The sequence below is a fragment of the Sapajus apella genome, unplaced genomic scaffold, assembly GCF_009761245.1.
Source record: "Sapajus apella isolate SASKATOON/1434 unplaced genomic scaffold, GSC_monkey_1.0 scaffold37, whole genome shotgun sequence".
Taxonomy (NCBI): Eukaryota; Metazoa; Chordata; class Mammalia; order Primates; family Cebidae; genus Sapajus; species Sapajus apella.
In genome coordinates, this window is record NW_022436977.1 from 15,734,196 (window position 1) to 15,757,419 (window position 23,224).

The 23,224-nt window shown below is 36.5% G+C and overlaps 1 protein-coding gene and 2 long non-coding RNA genes across 7 annotated transcripts in view; all 3 read left to right on the forward strand.

Moving 5' to 3' along the window:
• FAM227B (family with sequence similarity 227 member B) overlaps positions 1–23,224 on the forward strand; it is a 287,158-nt gene that overhangs the window by 75,807 nt on the left and 188,127 nt on the right. For all 5 annotated transcript variants that reach the window (XM_032297816.1, XM_032297818.1, XM_032297820.1 and 2 more), the window contains 4 exons: positions 5,479–5,514; positions 6,280–6,384; positions 8,133–8,231; positions 17,316–17,417. In XM_032297816.1, coding sequence (XP_032153707.1) covers positions 5,479–5,514; positions 6,280–6,384; positions 8,133–8,231; positions 17,316–17,417 — 342 coding nt within the window. The remainder of the gene's footprint in view (positions 1–5,478; positions 5,515–6,279; positions 6,385–8,132; positions 8,232–17,315; positions 17,418–23,224) is intronic.
• LOC116564559 lies at positions 8,240–10,192 on the forward strand. The gene is made up of 2 exons (XR_004274969.1): positions 8,240–9,627; positions 9,765–10,192. It is a non-coding gene; the product is annotated as an uncharacterized LOC116564559 (long non-coding RNA).
• On the forward strand, positions 11,114–11,845 carry LOC116564560. Its single transcript, XR_004274970.1, has 2 exons — positions 11,114–11,731; positions 11,764–11,845. It is a non-coding gene; the product is annotated as an uncharacterized LOC116564560 (long non-coding RNA).

Consider the following 23,224-nt stretch of genomic DNA (forward strand, 5'->3'; position numbering starts at 1 on the left):
ATGATTTTTGTCTCACAGTCTCCTTCAGTTCAGCTCTGATTTGGTTTTTTTTTTGTCTTCTGCTAGCTTTGGGGTTGGTTTTCTTTTGGTTCCCTGGTTCTTTTAGTTGTGATGTTAGGTTGTTAACTTGAGATCTTTTTAACTTTTTGATGTGGGCATTTAGTGCTATAAATTTCCCTCTTAACACTGCCTTAGCTGTATCCCAGAGATTCCAGTTTGTTGTATCTTTGTTCTCATTAGTTTCAAAGGACTTCTTGATTTTTGCCCTAATTTCTTTTATTTCCCTAAAAGTCATTCAGTAGCAGTCATTCAGTTTCCATGTAATTGTGTGGTTTTTGAGTGAATTTCTTAGTATTGACTTTTGATTTGATTGCTCTGTGGTCCAAGAGACTGTCATGAATTCAGTTCTTTTGCATTTGCTGAGGAGTATTTTCCTTATGATTATGTGCTTGATTTTAGAGTATGTGCCATGTGGGCAATGAGAAGAATGTGTATTCTGTTTTTTTGGAGTGGTAAGTTCTGTATATGTCTGCCAGGTCCATTTGATCCAGTACTGGGTTTAGGTCCTGAATACCTTTGTTAATTTTCTGCCTCAATGATCTGTCCAAATACTGTCAGTGGGGTGTTAAAGTCTCAGTATTACTGTGTGGGTCCAAGTCTCTTTGAAGGTCTCTAAGAACTTGCTTTGTGAATGTGGGTGTTCCTGTGTTGGGTGCATTTATATTTAGGATCATTAGGTCTTCTTGTTGAATTGAACCTGTTACCCTATGTAATTCCTTTCTTTGTCTTTCTTGATTTTTATTGGTTTAAAGTCTGTTTTGTCTAAAATTGGGATTGCCAGTACTAGTTTATTCTGTTTTCCAATTTGTTGGTAGATTTTTCTCCTTCTCTTTACTTTGAACCTATGTGTCTCATTGCATGCAATATGGGTCTCTTGAAGATAACGTACTAATGGATCTTGGTTCTTTATCCAGTTTGCTACTCTGTGACTTTTAATGGGGGCATTTAGCCCCCATTTACATTCAAGGTTAATATTGACATGTGTTGATTTGATCCAGTCATCATGATGTTAGCTGGTTTTTATACAGATTTGTTTATGTGGTTGCTTTATAGGGTCACTGGTATGTGTACTGTAAGCAGGTGCAGCCAGGCTGGGGCTCTGGGAGAGGCCAGCCAACCAAGGGGTGCTCAAGTTGGACTGGCCCCATCTTTTGGGCAAGATGGCCTTGCACAGTTCAGGTCTGACAGTTCCTCTAGGTCTGTCATCTTGTTGTTTGTTGGTTATTATGCAGCCTTGATTGTGTGGGTGCTTTATAGTGTCACTGGTCTGTGTACTTAAATATGTTTTTCTGGTGGCTGGTAACAGTCTTTGATTTCCATATTTAGCACTCCCTGAAGGACCTCTTTCAAAGCAGGTCTGTTGCTAATGAATTCTTATAACATTTGCTTATCTGAAAAATATTTTATTTCTCCTTCACTTAGTTTGGCTAGATATGAAATTCTTAGTTGGAATTTCTTTTCTTTAAGAGTATTGAATACAGCTGGGCAAGGTGACTCACACCTGTAATTTCAGCACTTTGGGAGGCCGAGGTGGGTGGATAATATGAGGTCAGGAGTTCAAGACCATCCTGACCAACATAGTGAAACCGCCCCTCTACTAAAAACACAAAATTAGCCAGGCACAGTAGTTTATAATCCCAAGCTACTTGGAAGGCTGAGGCAGGAGAATAACTTGAATCCAGGAGGGGTAGGTTTCAGTGAGCCAAGATTGTGCCACTACACTCTAACCTGGGCAACAAGAGTGAAAATCTGTCTCAAAAAAAAAAAAAGAATATTTAATATGGCCCCTAGTGTCTTCTGGCTTGTAGGGTTTTTGCTGAAAGGTTTGCTCTTTGCCTGGTGTGGTTCCCTTGGTAGGTTTGCCTACCTTTCTCTCTGTCCACATTTAATATTTTTTATTTCATGTCAACCTTGGAGAATCTGATAACTGTATGTCTTCTAGATGGTCATCTTGTATAGTATCTCACAAAGGTTCTCTGCATTTCCTGAATTTGAATGTTGACCTCTCTAGTGGGTTTGGGAAATTATCATTATCATGGATGATGTCATGAAATATTTTTTCCAAGTTGCTTATTTTCTTTCCCTCTTTTTCAGGAACACTAGTGAGTACAGATTTGGTCTCTTTACATAATCTTTTATTTCTCAGAGGTTTCGTTCATTATTTTTCATTTATTTTTGTGTGGCTGAGTTATTTCTGAGAAGCAGTCTTTGAGGTCTGAGATTCATTCCTCAGCTTGGCCTATTCTGCTGTTAATACTTTTGATTGTATTGTTAAATACTTGTGGTGTGTTTTTCAGCTCTATCAGTTGAGTTTGGTTCTTCCTTAAAAATTATCATTTCAACTTTCAGCACCTGTATTGTTTTATTGTAATCCTTAGATTCTTTGGAGTTGGTTTTAGTTTCTCCTGAATTTTGATGATCTTCACTTCTACCCCTATTCTGAATTCTTTGCCTATCATTTCATCCATTTCAACCTGGTTAAGCACCATTACTGGAACTACTGCAGTCATTAGGAGGAAAAAGACACTGGCCTTTTGAATTGCCAGAGTTTTTGTGCTGATGATTCTTCCTCATCTATGTGGGCTGATGTTTCTTTAACTGTGGTGTTGATTGTAGTCAGTTGGCATTGTTTCTGGATGTTTTCAGAGGGTTGATACTTTGTGTGTTGGGTCTTTTCTTGTACCAGAATTCTTGTCTTTGGTTTTATCAGGGCATGTATTTGCAAAGTATTTTTAGTGTTGAAGTTTGGGATGTGATTCAGTAGATGGTGCTTAAGCATACTGGTTGGTAGCTAGGCCCTTGCTCAACCAAGTGGCTCTTCTGTATTTCCTACATTTGCAAGCCATCCTGCTTTCAAATAAGTTTTTAAATTCTGACTACTTATTTTATCAAATGACTTTTCAAAATCTATTGAAATGGCCTTTAGGCATATTATATTAACAAAAGTTTTAGTAGTTATTCTTTTTGTTAAATATAAAAGTGTTATTGGATTTATCAGTCAGAATTTTAACATGTATTTATATTTTTGTGGTTGCTTTTTAAGGTTATATGACTAAAAACTATGTTTTGTGTTACTGCAGCTCTGCTGCTTGAAAACTTTCACTGTTTCTTTTCCTCCTACAGAATAAAGCCAGGACTTGGAGATTAACCTTAACATTTAATTAAATCTGACTTCATCTTTTTTAATTGATATATACTAATTGTACCTATTTAGAGGGTACATGTGATATTTTGATGCATGCATGCAATGTGTAATGATCAAATCAGGTTATTTAGGATAGCTATTATTTTTTTGTGTCAGAAACATTTCAAATCTTCTCTTCTAGCTATTTTGAAAGATACAATACATTGTTGTTAACTATAGTTGCCCTACTATGCTATCAAATAGTAGAACTTAATCATTCTAGATAACTGTGTGTTTGTACACATTAACCAACCTCTCTTAATCCCCTCCACTCCCTCAGCAGCCTCTGGTAATCATCATTCTACACTCTACCTCCACGAGATAAACTTTTTAAGTTCCCATATGTGAATAAGAATACATAATACTTGTCTTTCTGTGCCTATCTTATTTTACTTAACAGACAACCTCCAGCTTTATCCACATTGCTGCAAATGACAGGAATTCATTTGTTTAATGGCTAAATAGTATTCCATTACATATATACACAACATTTTATCTATTTATCCTTTGATGGAAACTTAGGTTGGTTTCATATCTCAGCTATCATGAATAGTATTCCAATAAACCTGGGAGTGCAGGTATCCCTTTGACTTCCTTTCTAGTGGAGAGATACTGAGTAGTGGATTGCTGAACTAATTGTTTGGTAGTTCTATTTTTAGTTTTTTGAGAAACCCCTGTTTTCCATAATATCTGTACTACATTTACATTTCCACCAACAGTATCATAAGAGTTCTCTTTTCTCTTCATCCTTACTAGCATTTGTTGTCTTTTGGTAATAGCCATTTTAACTTGGGTAAGATTCGTTGTGGGTTTGACTTGCATTTATCTGATGGTTTGTGATGTTGAATGTTTTTTGTAGGCCATTTGTATGTCTTCTTTTGAGAAATGTATATTCAGATCCTTTGCCCACTTTTAGATGGTATTATGTGGTGTTTATTTTTGCTGTTGAGTTGTTCTAGTTCCTTGAATACTAATATGTTCTGGATATTAGTCTCTTATTAAATAAATGGTTTGCAAATATTTTTTCCCGCTACACAGGTTGTCTCATCACACTGTTGTTTCCTTTGCTGTACAAAAGTTTCCTAGTTTAATGTAGCCCTATTTCTGACCCCATCTTTATTGTATCTGTAGCTTTCGAGCACATAGCCTTCTTTAAAATCATATTTGATCTCATTTTTTCCTAAAAAGTCTCTCTTTCTTATTCCTGTGTACACTTCTAAAAATGAGAATAATATGATCCTCTTTCTGGAAGCAATCTATCATTCTTACCAATCTGTTTCATATGTTGTTTGTCCCCTCCTTTCTAACATATGTATATGTGTAATATGTGTGTATGTATGTTCTTATATGTGTAAAACTTACTTGTAAGCTTAGTTATTTTTGGAGTAATTAGGAATGTGGAAATTAACCTGCTATCTGTCTATATATCTATCATCTGTCTGTGTCTATAGAATATGAATATATATATGTGTGTGTATGTATATATATATATATATATAAAAACATGACTAGATAATCAAAAACTGATCTCTGTGTGTAAAGCAGTATAGCAGACATTAAAATTTGCCACCCGGATTTCCTTTCAAAGAAAGATCTGTTTCTTTAGCAGCTAAGAGTGCTGTAAAGGGCCACACTTCAACTGTCATCTCCTTCATGGGATTCATTACCCCCGGAGAGCTTCTTCTTCTGAGGAAACATCTTTCCAGGAGTGACTCAGTGACTGCTCAAGTTGGGGCAGGAAGTCCTGGCTATTTCAGTGCAATGCAGGACAACTCTGATGGATACTTTCACCTCTAGAATTCTTCTTGGAGTCAGTTGGGGCTGTTAGGCTTGAATCATAGCTTTCTCCATCTGCCTAATCCTGCCTCTTCCCTTAACTGCCAAAGGCATTGATTCCAAAAGCACTCCCAATAAATGTTCTGAACACTAAACTCCTCCAGAGAATCTATTTCTCAGGGAACCTAACTGTAATAGTGGTTTGTTTATTTTAGCCCTTATCTCTGTTCGTTTTGTTTATGAATATATCTGATTCCCTTCTTGAACCATAACTAGTTTGAGGGCAAGGACCATCTTTGAATTTCCAGTATCCAACACAGCAATAGTATTTAAGGCCTCTGTAGGATGTATCTATATCTATATCTATACATATGCATACTAGTTAACTGAACAAATTTACTAAATGTTAAATTTCTTTAATTTATAGTTTTAAAGATTTTGCTTTAAATGTTTTCCAGCTTTCAGATGACATGGAGACAGAGAAGAATATAGAGGTACTTAAAATTTATGTTTTGCCAGATTGTAAATCAAGTGTATTATGTAGGACTAAAATAATGTTTACAATAATATAAACATAGCTCTAAATATAGAGAGAGGTACCAGCGGAGAGAATCAGAAGCAGGTATAGAAGCTGCCTAGTCTGTATTTATTTATGTATAGTCCAGCTAAAATTCTTGATCATTTGAGTTTATGTCAAAATTAGTTCTGAAGTATGATTTTGTTTTGATTTTAGATATGGCCTATGAATGTGCCAGGGCTTCTTATTTCAGAGAAGCAGATAATATGAAGGTTTTTCTTTTCATTTTTTTTTTTTTTGAGACAGTGTCTCACTCTGTGGCCCAGTCTGAAGTGCAGTGGTGCAACCTTGGCTTACTGCAGCCTCTGCCTCCCAGGTTCAAGTGATTCTCCTGCCTCAGCCTCCCAAGTAGCTGTGATTACAGGTGTGTGTCACCATGCCTGGCTAATTTTTATATTTTTAGCAGAGACAGGGTTTTACTATGTTGGCCAGGCTGGTCTCGAACTCCTAACCGCAAACACCTTGGCCTCCCAAAGTGCTGGGATTACAGGCGTGAGCCACTGCATCTGGCTGAAGGTTTTTCTTAGATGGGATATATAAATTTTACTTAATTTATTTAGTAAAAAGAAGTAAAATTATGTTAGTGAGTGATAGGTAACTGTTGGTTATCTGTAGTTATACGAGTATACTATAGTGAGAAAAGTAAAATAATTACTGTCGTGTTATATTCGCCTCTTTCTAGGATTGCATCTTCACAGGATTCAAAGCAAATGAACTTACTCAGCTACCCAGACATTTGGATGCCAAACAAATTTATCTTTTTATTTTAAAAGCCCATAATTTTGATGTATGTAAATATTTCATTTTATTGTAGGATAAATTTTGACAGTAGGATTTAATGAATTAGACCTTTATTTAAAGCTGTGATAAATAATTAGATGTTAAACAAGATTTGATCCTTTGGGCATTAAATTTGGCAGGAAAGACCAGTGATGTGTCTAACCTACTGATTACCAGAAAATAATGTATTAAACTCTGTGGTACTGCTTCAGGATCCTGAGGTTGCTAGTGTACACTGGCTTGGCATGTAACCACGACAGGTGTTTTTTCCTTCTGGTCTGTTCCTGCTCTGTCAGCTCAGGATGTTTTAGCCTGCTCATTGTAGATCCTGAAATAAGTTGTGAGTGCCCTTCTTCACAACCCTTTGGGTGTTTCTTTTGAGTCTTCAAGTGTCTGTAGGAATTTTTGAGTAATATCCCTATAGGGTAACCAAAAGATGAAAAACTAGAGGTATTCAGAGGTAGTTAGATCAATAGACAGTGAATACCAGGGCTAAAATGTGGAGTAGTTACCTAGTAAATGTGGTCATTTTGCCCTCCATTTCAATTTAACTGTTATAAAATAGCCAGTGAATACCAGGATTAAAATATGAGGTGGTTACCTGGTAAGACTGGTCATTTTGCCCTCTATTTCAATTTTCTGATTTTTATGTTTATGTACATTACATATATTCTTTGTCACTAAAAAGTATTAAATCCAAGTTGAAGCTGTTACCAGTGTATTTCATACTATGCTTTAGTGGCTTATGAAAAAGATGTGCCCCCACAGAATACATAATAATTTTCTTGTTATGAAAGTTGCATGATGGTCTTTTTATAGACCTGTACTTGAAGAGGAATTCATACCTCTGGATGTAATCAAAAGAAATTAATTTCAGACATAAAAGAACCTTCAATGTCTCAGTCTGACATTAACATTTTGTGAATAAGAAGATAAAATGATCTGTTGAATCTGCCTATTTAAACAAAAACTTACAGTTTCTAGTAGTTACTGTAGACAGATTTAACCATTTATACCAATTTTGATCAATTGTCTGCTTTGGAAGAACACTGGACAGGCCCAGAAGAAGGGCTTATTGAAATAGAAGTCCATGATTGATTGTTGATATTTGTCCTCAGTGGAAAAGGGGGAACTCATGGCATGAATCTTACATTTTTGCTGTTCATGGCCTATCCGACATTGTCCTTTCGATATCAACTAGCCAAATATGGTTATTGAGCATGTGAAATGTGGCTAGTATGACTGAGGAGCTAAATTTTTTATTGTATTTCTTTTAACTCATATGTAAATCTAAAAACTAAATTTGATTTAGTTATTTAAAAATGTTTAATTATGCTTGGAACAAAATTACAAACATGTATTCTATGAAACCTAAATATTAATCTAGTATTTCTGATGAAAATGTAGTGTTCAAATTGACATACGATATCAAAAATATATACCATATTTCAAATGCCTAGTACTCAAAAAGGAATGAAATATTTTTAATAATTTTTTATGTAAATTGTATGTTGGGGTGATATTTTCAACATATTTGGTTAAATAAAATGTTACTAAAATTAATTTCACTTTTTACTTTTTTAATGTGGCTTCAAGAATATTTAATATTATGTATGTGGCTCATGTTAAATTTCTGTTGGACAGTGCTGATCTATAAGCATTGAAAGCATACTCTTTATAAAGCCTATTTATATTAACATGTTTTGTAATGTGTTTTAATCTCTATGCATCTCTTTTTTGTTTTTTTTCCCATAGGAAAAAGTTTTTAACATCTGGAAGATTCACTTTCTCTCTGAAGCCTCCATTGCTCTTTTGCATGACTCTTTTTGGTGGTGGTTTCTCCATAAATTTAAGGTATGGTGTTTTAAAAAATTTATTTTTAAGTTGATTTTGAGCATAATTAATTTTTCAGTAGAGATAAGTCTAGTACAAAAATGCTTTTCTGGATCCTACTACAGAGGTCATTTTTTGAGCATTCACCATATAAGAAATCCTGTTTGAAGTCTAGAGTTCTTTCAAAGGAGTTAAAACTGTAATATGGATTTCAAAAGATTCTGGATCTTTGAAATTAGACTTCATAAATTATATATATTTAATATCATATAATTAGAGTCTAGCTCAGAAATTTAATGATAAGATCCAGAATTAGAAGGGTAAGAATTCTGATTAGGACTGAACAGATAAAGAACGTGTATTAGTCCATTTTCACACCACTATAAGGAACCTAAGACTGGGCAATTTATGAAAGAAAGAGGTTTAATTGACTCACACTTCTGCACGGCTGCGGAGGCCTCGGGAAACTTATGGTCCTGGTGAAAGGCAAAAGGGAAACAGGGACCTTCTTCACAGGGAGGTAAGAGGGAGAGAAAGGGAAGCAAAAGTGCCACAGTTTTTAAACCACACATCTCGTGAGAACTCACCATTACGAGAACATCATGGGGGAAACCATTCCCATGATCCAGTAACCTCCCACCAGGTCCCTCCCTCAACATGGGGTGATTACAATTCAAGATGAGATTTGATTGGTGACACAGAGCCAAACCACATCAGAGGAGGCATCTGGGAAACATTAAGAGAAGGAAAAAGCAGCACATGAAACAGTGTTTTACTAGAAGAGTTTCAGTAATAACCTTAATGTTTTAAAAAATTGCTCTTGGGACCTTGACTACAAAAAAGACAAATCCCTGGAAAGTGCATCATTTTCCTCCAAACAACAACAAGAGAAAGGCATATATAACTTAAAAAGTCAGCTGTTTTTTTTTTTTTTACCCCATCATACAAAGTAGATTTCAAAGCAAAGAATGTTACCAGAGATAAAGAAAGTAATTTTGTAATGCTGAAGTGGTCAATTCATCAACCTGACATAACAATTCCAAATATTTATGCACCTAATAAAAATGCTTCAAAACACATTTAATAAAAACTTTTAAAACTTTAACGAGAAATACACAAATCAGTAAGTATAGCGATTTCAGCACCTTCTTTGAATAGTTGGTAGAATATAAAGAAAATCAGTAAGGATACAGAATGATATAGAAGACTTGAACAACACTGTCAAGCAACTTAACATAATTTACATTTATTAAACATCTCTCCTGTCTTAGTTGGTTTTGTGCTATAATAACAGAATACAGCAGAATGGTGATTTATAATTAACAGAATGAATTGACTCACAGTAAGCTGGGGAGTCCAAGATAGAGGGGCCAGCATGTGGTGAGGGCCTTTTTGCTGCATCACTCCTAGGCATCAGGTAGAAGAGTGAGAGAGGAAACAAGCTGGTGATTTATAATTAACAGAATGAATTGACTCACAGTAGGCTGGGGAGTCCAAGATAGAGGGACCAGCATGTGGTGAGGGCCATTTTGCTGCATCACTCCTTGGTATCAGGTAGAAGAATGAGAGAGGGAACAAACAAGACAGCCCTTCCTGTGACAACAAACCTGCTTCTGTGATAATGGCATAATCTGTTCATGAGGATAATTTCCCCAAGACCCAAACACGTCCCATTAGGCCTCATCTCACAACACCACTGCATTGGGGATCAAATTTTCAATACATTGAACTTTGGGGAACACATTCAAACCAGATTTAAACTTAACCAGGGAGGTGAGAGATCTGTATACTGGAAATAAAAAAACATGGATGAAAGAAATAAAAGATGACACAAATAAATGGAAAGATATCATATGTTCATAGATTGAAAGAATTAGTATTAGTAAAACATCTATATTACCCAAAGCAATGTACAGAATCAGTGTAATCCATAACAAAATTCCAGTGATGTTTTCACAGAAATAGTAAAAAAGAAAAAAAAAGTTCTAAAATTTATGTGGAACTACAAAAGAAACTGAATAGTCAAGCAGTCTTGAGCAAAAAATACAAAGCTTGAAGTATCACACTACCTAACTTCAAAATATGCTACAATACTGTAGTAACTGAAAAAAAAGCAGAGTATTGGCATAAAAACAGCCACATATACCAAAAGAACAGAAAAGAGAGCCCCAAAATAAATCTACACGTTTGCGATCAATTGACTTTCAACAAAGGTGCCAAGAAGACATAATGAAGAAGGATAGTCTTCAATAACTGTTGTTGGGATAACTGAGTATCCACATGCAGAAGAAGGAAATTGAACCCTTATTTCACATCATATACAAAAATCAAGTCAGCATGTATTAAATTAAAGACTTAAGTATTAAGATCTGAAAGTGTAAAACTACTAGAATAAAACATAGAGGAAAAGCTCCATGACATTGGTTTGTACAGTGATTTTTTGAATATGAAGCAAAGTATAGGCAACAAAAGCAAAAAATAAACAAATGGAGTTGCATTGAATGAAAAAGCTTCAGCACAACAAAGCAAACAATCAATAGATTGAAGAGACAACCTTTAGAGTGGGAGAAAATATTTGAAAATCATACATCTGATAAGAGGTTAATGTCCAAAATATATAAGTATTTCAAACAATTTAATAGCAGGAAAACAGATAACCTGATTTAAAAAGGAAAAAAGTAAATTAATATAGTCATTTTGGAAAATAATATGAAGTTTCCACAAAAAAATTAAAAGTAGAATCACCATATGATCCAGCAGTCCCATTTCTGTACTGTAGTTACATCCAAAGGAGTTAAAATTGCTATGTTGAAAATATATTTGCACTTTTATGTTCATTTTAGCATTAATCACAATAGCCAAGATATGAAAGCAACCTGAATGTCCATCAATGGATGAATGGATAAAGACGACATTATATATATACATATATGTATGTGTGTGTGTGTATGTACACACATATATATACATATGTTTGTAATGGAATACTATATAATCTTTTAAAAAGACGGATATTCTGTAATTTCCAAAAACATAGGTGGAACTGGAGGACATTTTGCTAACTGAAACAAGCCAAACACAGAAAGTCAAATACTGTGTGATCTCACATGTGGAGTCTAAAAAAGTCAATCTTGTAGAAACAGAGAGCAGAAAGGTGGTTACCAGAGGCTAAGGGTGGGGAGAAATGGGGAAAAGTGAGATGATCAAAAGGTAACAAGTTTCACTTACACCAGTGAAATAGGTTTTAGTGATCTATTATACTGCATGGTGACCACAGTAAATAATATGTTTTAAATTTAATAAAATAATTTGATAAATTTTTTTAAATGGGCAAAGGCTCTAAACAAACACTTCTCAAAAGAAGACATACAAATGGCCAACAGTGTGTGAAAAAATGCTCAACATCGCTAATCATTAGGGGAATACAAACCAAAACCACAATGAGATACGATCTCACATACCAGTTTGATAGGTGAGATTTTATCTAACATGGCTGTTATCCAAAAGGTGAAAGATAACAGGTATTGGTGAGGATATGGAGAAAAGGAAACAGGTATTGGTGAGGATATGGAGAAAAGTTGGAAATGTGAATTACTACAGCTAATATGGAAAACAATATGGATTTCTCAAAAACTGAAAATAGAACTACCACATGCTCCAGTAATCCCACTTCTGGGTATATATCCACAGGAATTGAAATCAGTATGTCAAATAGATATCTCTATGTCCACGTTGATTGCAATACAATAGCTAAGATAGGAAATCAACTTAAGTGTCCATCATAGAAGTCAACCTAAGAGTATGTCAATGAATGAATGGATAATGTGGTGTAAATACACAATAGAATATTCTTGGGCTTTTAAAAAGGAAATTATATTTGTGACAGCCTGAATGAACCTGGAGGACAATTTGCTAAGTGGAATAAGCCAGGTTTGTACAGACAAATATGATCTCACTTGTGGAATCTAAAAAAGTTGAACTCACAAAAGTAGAGGGAAGAGCAGTAGTTACAGAGGCTGGGCTGGAAGCTAGGAATGGGGAGATGTTAAAAGGGTAAAGAGTTTCAGTGAGACAGGAGGAATAACTTTTTTTTTCCTTTGAGATGGAGTCTTACTCTATTGCCAGGTTGGAGTTCAGTGGCATCTTTTTGGCTCACTGCAACCTCTGCCTCCCAGATTCAAGCAATTCTCCTGCCTCAGCTTCCCAAGTAGCTGGGACTACAGGTGTGCACTACCATTCCCAGCTAATTTTCTTTTTTTTCTTTTTGGTAGAGTTGGGTTTCACCATATTGGCTAGGATGGCCTCCATCTCTTGACCTCTTGATCTGCCCACCTTGGCCTCCCAAAGTGCTGGGATTACCGGCGTGAGCCACTGCGCTCAGCTGGAGGAATTCATTGAGTTTCATTGAACAACAGGGTCACTATAGTTAACAGTACCATATTGTGTGCTTCAAAATTGCTAAGAATGTAAATTTTAAATGTGTCTCCTTAACAAATTATAGTAACTGAGAGGATGGATACATGTGTACATATATCGAAATGACACATTGTACTCTGTAAATAAATACAATTCTAATTTATAAATAAAAAACAATGAAATATTAAAAATCAAAGAAAGCTCTCAAATCAACCACACAGCCTTATACATTAAGAAATTGGAAACAGAACAAAAGCTAAAATAGACAAGTGGGATCTAAAAAGCTTCAGCACAGCAGAAGCAAACAACTTACGATCTTCTGCACAGCGAAATACACAATCATTAATGTGAACCGGCAACCAATAGAATGGGAAAAAATATTTGAAAGCTACCCATCTGAAAAAGGGCTAATATCCAGAATCTACAAAGAACTAAAGCAAATTGACAAGAAAAAACCCCATCAAAAACTGGGCAAAGGATATGACCAGACACTTTACAAAAGAAGACATTTATGTGGCCAACAAACATATGAAAAAATGCTCATTATCACTGGTCATTAGAGAAATGCAAATTAAACCATATCGAGATACCATCTCACACCAATTAAAATGGCAATAATTAAAAAATCTGGCGACAACAGATGCTGGAGAGGATGTGGAGAAATAGGAACACTTTAACACTGTTGGTGGGAGTGTAAATTAGTTCAACCATTGTGGAAGACGGTGTGGTGATTTCTCAAGGATCTAGAGATAGAAATACCATTTGACCCAGCAATCCCATTACTGGGTATATATGCAAAGGATTATAAATTGTTTATTATAAAGACACATGCATATGTATGCTCATTGCAGCACTGTTTACAATAGTGAAGACTTGGAACCAGCCCAAGTGCCCATCAAGGATAGACTGGATAAAGAAAATGTGGCACATATACACTATGGAATACTATGCAGCCATAAAAAAGGATGAGTTCATGTCCTTTGCAGAGACATAGATGAATCTGGAAACCATCATTCTCAGCAAACTGACACAAGAACAGAAAACAAAACACTGCATGTTCTTACTCATAAGTGGATGTTGAACAATGAGAACACATGGACACAGGGAGGGGAACATCACATACTGGGGTCTCTTGGGGGGGGGGGGGGCGGGGGGTGCAATAGCAGGGGGTGGGGAGGTTGGGAAGGGTAACAGGAGAAATACCTAATGTAGGTGATGGGGGGATGGAGGCAGCAAAACACCATGGCCTGTGCATACCTATGTAACAATCCTGCAAGATTTGCCCATATTTTCAAGAACTTAATGTAGAATAAAAAAAGAAAAAGAAACTGGAAAAAGAACAAATTAAATCCTAAGTTAACAGAAGGAAGGAAATAATAAATATTGCTGCAGAGAGAAATGAAATAAAGAATAGAAAAGCCTGAACAGGCAAAAACTGGAAGCATTCCCTTTGAAATCTGGCACAAGACAAGGATGCCCTCTCTCACCACTCCTATTCAATATAGTATTGGAAGTTCTAGCCAGGACAATTGGGCAAGAGAAAGAAAGAAAGGGTATTCAAATAGGAAGAGAGGAAGTCAAATTGTCTCTATTCACAGATGACATGATTGTATATTTAGAAAAGTCCATCATCTCAGCCCAAAATCTCCTGAAACTGATAGGCAACTTCAGCAAAGTCTCAGGATACAAAATCAGTGTGCAGAAATTACAAGCATTTCTATACACCAATAACAGACAAACAGAGAGCCAAATCAAAAGAGAACTCCCATTCACAATTGCTATCAAGACAATAAAATACCTAGGAATACAACTAACAAAAGATGAAAGGACCTTTTCAAGGAGAACTACAAAACACTGCTCAATGAAGTAAGAGAGGACACAAACAGATGGAAAAAAACATTCCATGCTCATGGTTGGGAAGAATCAACATCATGAAAATGGCCATACTGCCCATAGTAATTTGTAGATTCAGTGCTATCCCCATCAAGCTACCAATGACCTTCTTCACAGAACTGGAAGAAAGCACTGGAAAAAAACACTTCAAACTTCATATGGAACCAAAGGAGAGCCTGCATAGCCAAAACAATCCTAAGCAAAAATAACAAAGCTGGAGGCATCACACTGCCAGACTTCAAACTATACTACAAGGCCACAGTAATCAAAACAGCATTGTACTGGTACTAAAACAGAGACATAGACCAACAGAACAGAACAGAGGCCTCGGAAGCAACACCACACATCTACAATCATCTTATCTTTGACAAACCTGAGAAAAGCATTGGGGAAAGGATTCCCTATTTAATAAATGGTGTTGGGAAAACTGGCTAGCCATGTGCAGAAAGCAGAAACTGGATCCCTTCCTGACACCTTACACTAAAATTAACTCCAGATGGATTACAGATCTAAATATAAGACCTAACTGCATAAAAATCCTAGAAGAAAACCTAGGCAAAACCATTCAGGACATAGGCATAGGCAAGGACTTCATGGCTAAAACACCAAAAGCACTGGCAGCAAAAGCCAAAATAGACAAATGCGATCTAATTAAACTCCAGAGCTTCTGTACAGTAAAGGAAACAGTCATTAGAGTGAACCAGCAACCAACAGAATGGGAAAAAGTTTTTGCAATCTATCCATCTGACACAGGGCTGATGTCCAGAATCTACAAAGAACTAAAACAGATTTACAAGAAAAAAGCAAACAAGCCCATTCAAAAGTGGGCGAAGGATATGAACAGACACTTTACAAAAGAAGACATCAGTGAGATCAACAAACATATGAAAAAATGCTCATCATCACTGGTCATTAGAGAAATGCAAATCAAACCACAATGAGATACCATCTCACACCACTTAGAATGGTGGTCATTAAAAAATCTGGAGACAATAGATGCTGGAGAGCATGTGGAGAAATAGGAACACATTTACACTGTTGGTGGGAGTGTAAATTAGTTCAACCATTGTAGAAGACAGTGTGGCGATTCCTCAAGGACCTAGAAATAGAAGTACCATTTGACCCAGCAATTCCATTACTGGGTATATACCCAAAGAACTATAAATTGTTCTTTTATAAAGACACATGCATACGTATGTTCATTGCAGCACTGTTCACAATAGCAAAGACCTGGAACCAACCCAAATGCACATCGGTGATAGACTGGACAGGGAAAATGTGGCACATATGTACCATAGAATACCATGTAGCCATAGAAAACGATGAGTTCGTGTACTTCATAGGGACGTGGATGAATCTGGAAACCCATCATTCTCAGCAAACTGACACGAACAGAAAACCAAACACCGTATGTTATCACTCATAGGCAAGTGTTAACAATTAGAACACATGGACACAGGGAGGGGAGCATCACACATAGTGGTGGGGGGTAGGGGAGGGACAATAGGGTTGGGGAGGGTGGGGAGGGATAATGAGGGGAGAAATACCAGATATAGATGATGGGGGGATGAAGGCAGCAAACCACCTTGCCATGTATGTACCTATGCAACAATCCTGCATGATCTGCACATGTATCCCAGAACCTAAATTACAAAAAAAAAAAAAAAAAAAAAAAAAAGAAGTGTGCAAGTGTGCCCCAAGGAGGAAGTGCTGTAATGAAGAAGCTGGCTTTATAAATGTGCTTGAAGTAAACCCCCTTGCAAATCAGAGATCCATTTTGTAAAGAAATAAATTGCTTTGTGATAAAAAATAAATAAAACTAGAAGTTCTGTCTCTTAGAAGAACAAAATGGACAAACCTTTAGCTAGAATGACTATTAAAAAATAGTGAAGACTATACTAAAATTTTAAATGAAATTGGGGAAAATATTATCAATTTTATGGAAGTAAAAAGGATTATAAGAGAGTGTTATAAACAGATGTATGCCAATGAGTTGGAATAATGTTATTGAAATGGGCAAATTCTTGTAAACATACAATCTAACAAGATGGAATAAGAAAGAAATAGACAATATAAATGGGAGATTGAATCAGTAGTCAAAAACTTCCCATCAAAGAAAAGCCCTATAACAGAGGGCTTCACTGTTGAAGGCTACCAGCATTTAAAAATAAACACCAGTTCTTCTGAAACTGTTCCAAAAAGTTGAAAAGGAGGAAATACTTTGTAACTCAACCTATGAGTTAGAAGGTATTGCTCTGAAACTAAAACCCAAAAAAGACACTACAATAAAAACAAAGCAGAAACTACCCATATCTTTTATGATGAATATTGACATAAAAATCCTCAACAAAATATTAGCAAATCAAAATCAACAGCATATTAAAAGGATTATACACCATAACCAGTGGGATTATTCCTGGAATGCAAGGATAATTAACTCATAAAATGTTTGCATGCTTTTCATTGCCAGGTACTGTGCTAAGGCCTTGAAATACAAAGTTACAAAAATATGATCTCTGTCTTTATTTAATTTTACTGCACTCCTTTAAGATAAACATATGTTACCTACATTTGGTAGATGAGAAACCTGGCACTTAATTAACTTGCCCAGGATAATACAGCTAATATATAACAGCCAGTATTAAAATTTGGGTCTACATTATGCCAGAAGCCACGCATGCTGATACTCCTATACCAACTGATGTGCTCATAAGAATAAATAAAATTGCTGACATCATGTAAACAAATTCCAGTTTTAAACTGTAATATTGACTTTAATTTCACACTTTTTTAAAGCCTGACAGAGAAAACCAAGATTGCTTATTTGACAGAATTTCGGAAAGTTATGTGACACTTTTCATGAGCATACCTCTAAGTCGAAAGGATGCGTTCTTTCAGGTAAGCATTGAAACTTATAGTTATGCTAATTATTTTTAAAGTGAATGAAATAGAAACAATAGTTATTTTATTTAAACCCGTATAAGAATATATTTTGTTACGTTTGAAAGCAAAGTTGTCTGGTGTAAAGCATTAGTAATATTTTTAAAGTTAAGCTCTTATTAGCCCCCCAAAATACTGTATTCCCTTGCATCAAGGTCTTATATAATCTCCTTAGTGACTATAGGTACTTTGCTTGCATATTAATAATTTGAAAACTATTGACTTATTCTATGTATGTTTTTGTCTTTTTTCTGTTTACCTACAAAATTATTTATGATTTTTCTTTTACTTTATAATCTTGATCCATTTAAGAGAACGTTATAAGTTTATCTTATGCCTAAGGACTATGCACCTGTTACGATAAAGTATAGTACATAAAATTATTAATCAAATGCTTGCCATGCTTTTCTGTTGTACTAACTGATGGATAGGATGGATTCAAATAAGTGTGAAATGAAGATAGTAGGAATCTCATTAGGTAATTTTAGGTTTAACATTTAGCATTTCAAAACACAAGCCGTATTCAAATACTTTGTTTCATTAGCAATTTGTAAATCAGAAATCATAGTAAATATTTTGGAGTTTGTACATGTATATGAGTAAGCCATACCTCAAATAAAAAGTTGTATCTTTCACAATGAAAATATAAACAAGCCTAAGTTCACACATTTGCCAAATATTTATATTTAATCTTGACCTATCTTGCTTACTCACAAACACATTTGTAAAGTGTGATAAAAAGAAACTACTAGTAGTAGACTGGGAATAAGTAGACTTGGCTTCATGTCCAGAATCTGCTTCTGATTACCTGGGTGATCTCAGCAAGACACTCAACCTCTCAGGCTGACAGCTGGGTTGTCTATCAAATGAAGACGTTGATCAGATCTTTATTCTTTTAAGGCAGTGATTCTTAAATTGTTATGAAACAGTAATGTTCTGACAGGTTTACTAGGATTTTTTCTGCTAATATTGAAATTGCTTTTCTTATTTGCAGAAAAAAGTTAATGATTAGGCATGTTGCAATTAAATTGTCTAAAGAGCACGAAAACAGCTGTTTCTGCTACCCATATTTTTTCATTTAGCCTATTCTTTTACGGCTTTTATATTAACTATTTACTGAGAGTACATAGTCCACCTACATGATTTTATGAAATCAAGCATGCTTTAATACAGGGCCTTTAAGAAAAGGATAAGAGGCTTTTATATATGGACAAAGAATAAAATGATAACATTGTATATCCCTGCTTCTCTAGTGTCTGTTTCTACTTCTATGATCCAAATGTTCTCACCTATGATGGCTATGATGGATGTGTCTTTTGATAGATCTTATACATACAAACCATAATTCGACTTTTTCTGGGTTTTGATATTCAGTAACTTTTTCAAACAAAAAATTAGAAGTTATTTAATTAATTCTCAAAGCTTCATTTGAGAACAGACAAGATGTAGTTAATGATTAGACTCCTTGGCTTGTGCTAAGTCTTCCTTTAAAACCCCCTGTGACAAACCTGACAAAAGCTATGGGGAAAGGATTCCCTATTTAATAAATGGTGTTGAGAAAACTGGCTAGCTGTATGCAGAAGGCTGAAACTGGATCCCTTCCTTACACCTTATACAAAAAATAACTTCAAATGGATTAAAGATTTAAACATAAGACCTAAAACCATAAAAACCATAGAAGAAAACCTGGGTAATACCATTCAGGACATAGGCATGGGCAAGGACTTCATAACTAAAACACAAAAGCAATGGCAACAAAAGCCAAAATAAACAAATGTGATCTAATTAAACTAAAGAGCTTCTGCACAGCAAAAGAAACTGTCATTAGAGTGAACCGGCAACCAATGGAATGGGAAAAAATTTTTGAAAGCTACCCATCTGGCAAAGGGCTAATATCCAGAATCTACAAAGAACTTAAACAAATTTACAAGAAAAAACAACCCCATCAAAAAGCAGTCAAAGGATATGAACAGATACTTCTCAAAAGGAGATATTTGTGCAGCCAATAAACATGAAAAAAAGCTCATCTTCACTGGTCATCAGAGAAATGCAAATCAAAACCACATTGAGATACAATCTCACGCCACTTAGAATGACAATCATTAAAAACTCAGAAGAAAAAAGATGCTGGAGAGGATGTGAAGAAATAGGAATGCTTTTACACTGTTGGTGGGAGTGTGAATTAGTTCAACCATTGTGGAAGACAGTGTGATGATTCCTCAAGGATCTACAACTACAAGTACCATTTGACCTAGCTATTCCATTACTGAGTATGTACCCGAAAGATTATAAATCATTCTATTATGAAGACACATGCACACATATGTTTATTGCGGCATTGTTTACACAGCCCCTTCAGTACTTATACCCACTGTTCTGCCAGCCATCTAGTGGCCTGGGAACCAGCTACCTATCCTACTTATGCTGTTCCAACTCTGCTGGCACCTGATCACTTCCCCAGGGCCTGAAGTCAGGCTGACCTCACCAGCCACAACCACCAGAACCAAAACTCACTTACGTGGGCCCAAAGGTGGAGCCCCCTACCCCATACACCATTTACAAGCAGCAGCAGCACTGTCACACTGGCAAAGAGATGAGCCATAAAACTGCCTGTATCCAGTTCAGAGATGAAATTATGCCCTGAAACCACTCCCACAGAGAGTCACAAAACAGGCATTTATTGCGGCTCTCAACCTCGTTGTAGTCCGGAGATAGACTAGAATATGGATCTAAACTAGGAGTCATAAGCCCTGGAACAGTTGTGTAATAGGAAAACAAATCAAGTTCTTCCCTATGTAGGACAGGAAGCTGGTGCAGTCACCTCAACTCCCTGCAGTCTTCAGTGCACTTCACAAGGAGCTCCTACCATTAACCCTCATTAGGGCAGGTGCCTGTGTTTGCCATTTGGGTATTTGTGAGAAAGCAAGGGGCTTCAGCTTGACACAGCTGTGTCCTTCCAACCCCATAGAACAGGAAGCTTAGGGAACCAGGTACTCCAATGTCCAGTCCTTCACTTGAAACAACAGAGAGCAAAGCATAAACAAAGATGAGGTACATACCTACCTGCTTGTGTTGCAACTGGCTTTCACTTGACAGCACCATCAATCAGCTTGCACAGCTCAATATAAAACCAGTCCACAGAAGTGCATAAGGTAATAGAAGCAAAGCCAAAATACCATAAGGCAATAGAAGCAAAGCCAAAAGACCTACCCATTCCTCTCCAGATGAGCAGGAACCAGCATGAAAATTCTGACGCCATTAAATATCTGAATTCCACATCAGTTCTGGGTGGGAAGCTGCCTGGCCTCACTCCTCTTTGTTCTTTGTTGGTCCTGTTGCTTCCTTGGTGAATCTTCATGGTATCTCCTTGGCAATCCATTTGAAGAAAGAAAGAACCAGTATTTACTTACCACTTTGTTTCATCTCCATGAGAGCAGTGTACAGTAGCTGCTTCCTGTCTGTCATCTTAAACTCCCCTATATGTGACTTTCTAAAAGAGGATAGCAACAGCAAAGTTAAATTATTATGAAGCCTTAATTGTTAATTTTATTCTCTATATGAATTAAGTATTTTCCCCAAAACTTTGTCAGGCTGACTGGATTTTCAACTCTTACTTCTTTATGTCCCTCAGTTAAAGGTAGAAAGAAGTAATAAAATGGCCAAAAGCAAGTTATAAGAAAAAAATACATGTGTATTTCATAAAGTAAATAATAGTTTCTAAGGTGGCTGAATAGATGCAGCCAGGAGGATTATCTGCTACCAGTAGACTGGGACACTGGGAAGACTGGTGCACTCTTAATATATCATCTGAGGGAAGGCATTGAGAGTGGATGGAGGAAGAACACACATGCTAGGATGGAGGGGGAAGAAGATGGGTACTCTGCATGGGGCTACTATGCGCAGGGACTTCTTCCTGGCCTGAATGACTCCTGGGGAAGAGGTGAGATGAGCAGGCAAGGAGCAACCCACTCTTACCATGGACCTCTGGAATCATGGCAGCAGAGGACCCATGACCCCCATGGACACTTGAGCTAGCAGGGATAGCTGGTTGGAGATGTGTTGGGGCAGGACTCTAGAGGATTTAGTGCAGAAGGCAGAGGGTTTAGTGTAGGAGCGTCTGTGTTGGAGCACGGCTAGGAATGCCCAAACCTGAAGGCTTCCCTCACTACCCTAGGAGACTTTTGTTTTAGGGGAACTGTCAGACCTTAACAGAGCAGGGTATCCTTTCCTGGGAGATGGGCCAGTCTGACCTGAGTGACCCCTGTCTGCTGGTCTCTTCTTGGGACCAGTCTATCCAGTGATGGCTGCTTGCAGTATGGCATTGGATGCCCAAATGGGCTTCCTCCCAGGGACCTGCATTAAAACTCCTCCAGTGGCAAACAGTGCCTGGCCATCGAGAGTTCCAGCTGGCGCCTGTCTAATGAAGTGCTTTGGCCGGCAGCACACATCAGAGTGTTGTGGCCTATGGCCCAGGAACACTTTAGCCCACCAGTGCAGCAGGTTTCTAACCTCAAAGGGCCAGGATACCAGCTCTCCAGAATTAGAGCACACTGCCCAGGAGTGCCGAGCTGAGCTGTAGCCTTCCAATTTTTTACAGAAACAAAGTCAGTAAACTGAACCCATTTTATTACCACAATTAAACCCCTGACGAAATCAAATAAAAGAAGAAAGCATCCAAAGAAAGCAACTTTAAAGATTGAAGAAACATCAACTCACAAACATGAGGAAGAATAAGTGCAAGAACTTTGAGAACTCAGAAAGATAGACTTTTTACCTCCAAACAACTGTACTAGTTCCCCAGCAATGGTTCTTAGTCAGGATGAAATGGTTTCCAGGTCACTGGCCAAACTCAATGACCAGGTCAAATCTGCATATATCAGTAATAACCTAATTCTAGATATAGAATTTAGAATATGGATTAAGAAGAATTCATTGAAATGTAATCCAATGATTCTAAGGAATACAATAAAATGATAAGGTAGTAAAAGATAAAATGGCCATTTTAAAAAAGAAGAAGCACTGATACAGCTGAAAAACTCACTTCAAGAATTTCAGAATACACTTTAAGTATTAATGCAGAATAGGCCAAGCTGAGGAAAGACCATCACAGCTCAAATATTGATTCTCCAAAATTCACCATTCAAACAAATGTAAAGAAAAACAGTGAAGAAGAATGAAGAACACTTTCCAGAAATATGGGATTATGTAAAGAGACCAAATATATGACTCATTGGCATCCCTGAAAGAGGGAAAGAAAGCAAGCAGCATGGAAAACATTTCAGGATATTGTTTATGAAAAATTACCCAACCTTGCTGGAAAAGCCAACATTCAAATTCAGAAAATGTAAAAAAGAACTGCAAAATACTATACAAGAAGACCATTTCCAAGACACATAGTTATCAGATTCTCCACAGTAGACATGAAAGAAAAAACTTTAATGGCATAGAGAGTAGAGGCAGTCACCTGCAAAGGGAACCTCATCAATTTGCTAGCAGACCTTTCAGCAAAAGCTTTACAACCCAGAAGAGATTTGTGGGGGAGAGGGGTAGCTATATTCAGCATTCTTAAAAGAATTTCCAACCAAGAATTAATATCCAGCCTAACAAAACTTAATAAGTGAAGGAAAAATAAGATGCTTTTCAGACAAGCAAATGTTATAGGAGTTGACTACCAACAAACCTGCTTTATAAGAGGTCCTGAAGAGAGTGCAGTATATGGAAAGGAAAGATTTTTATTGGCTGCTACATAGACCAATGACATTATA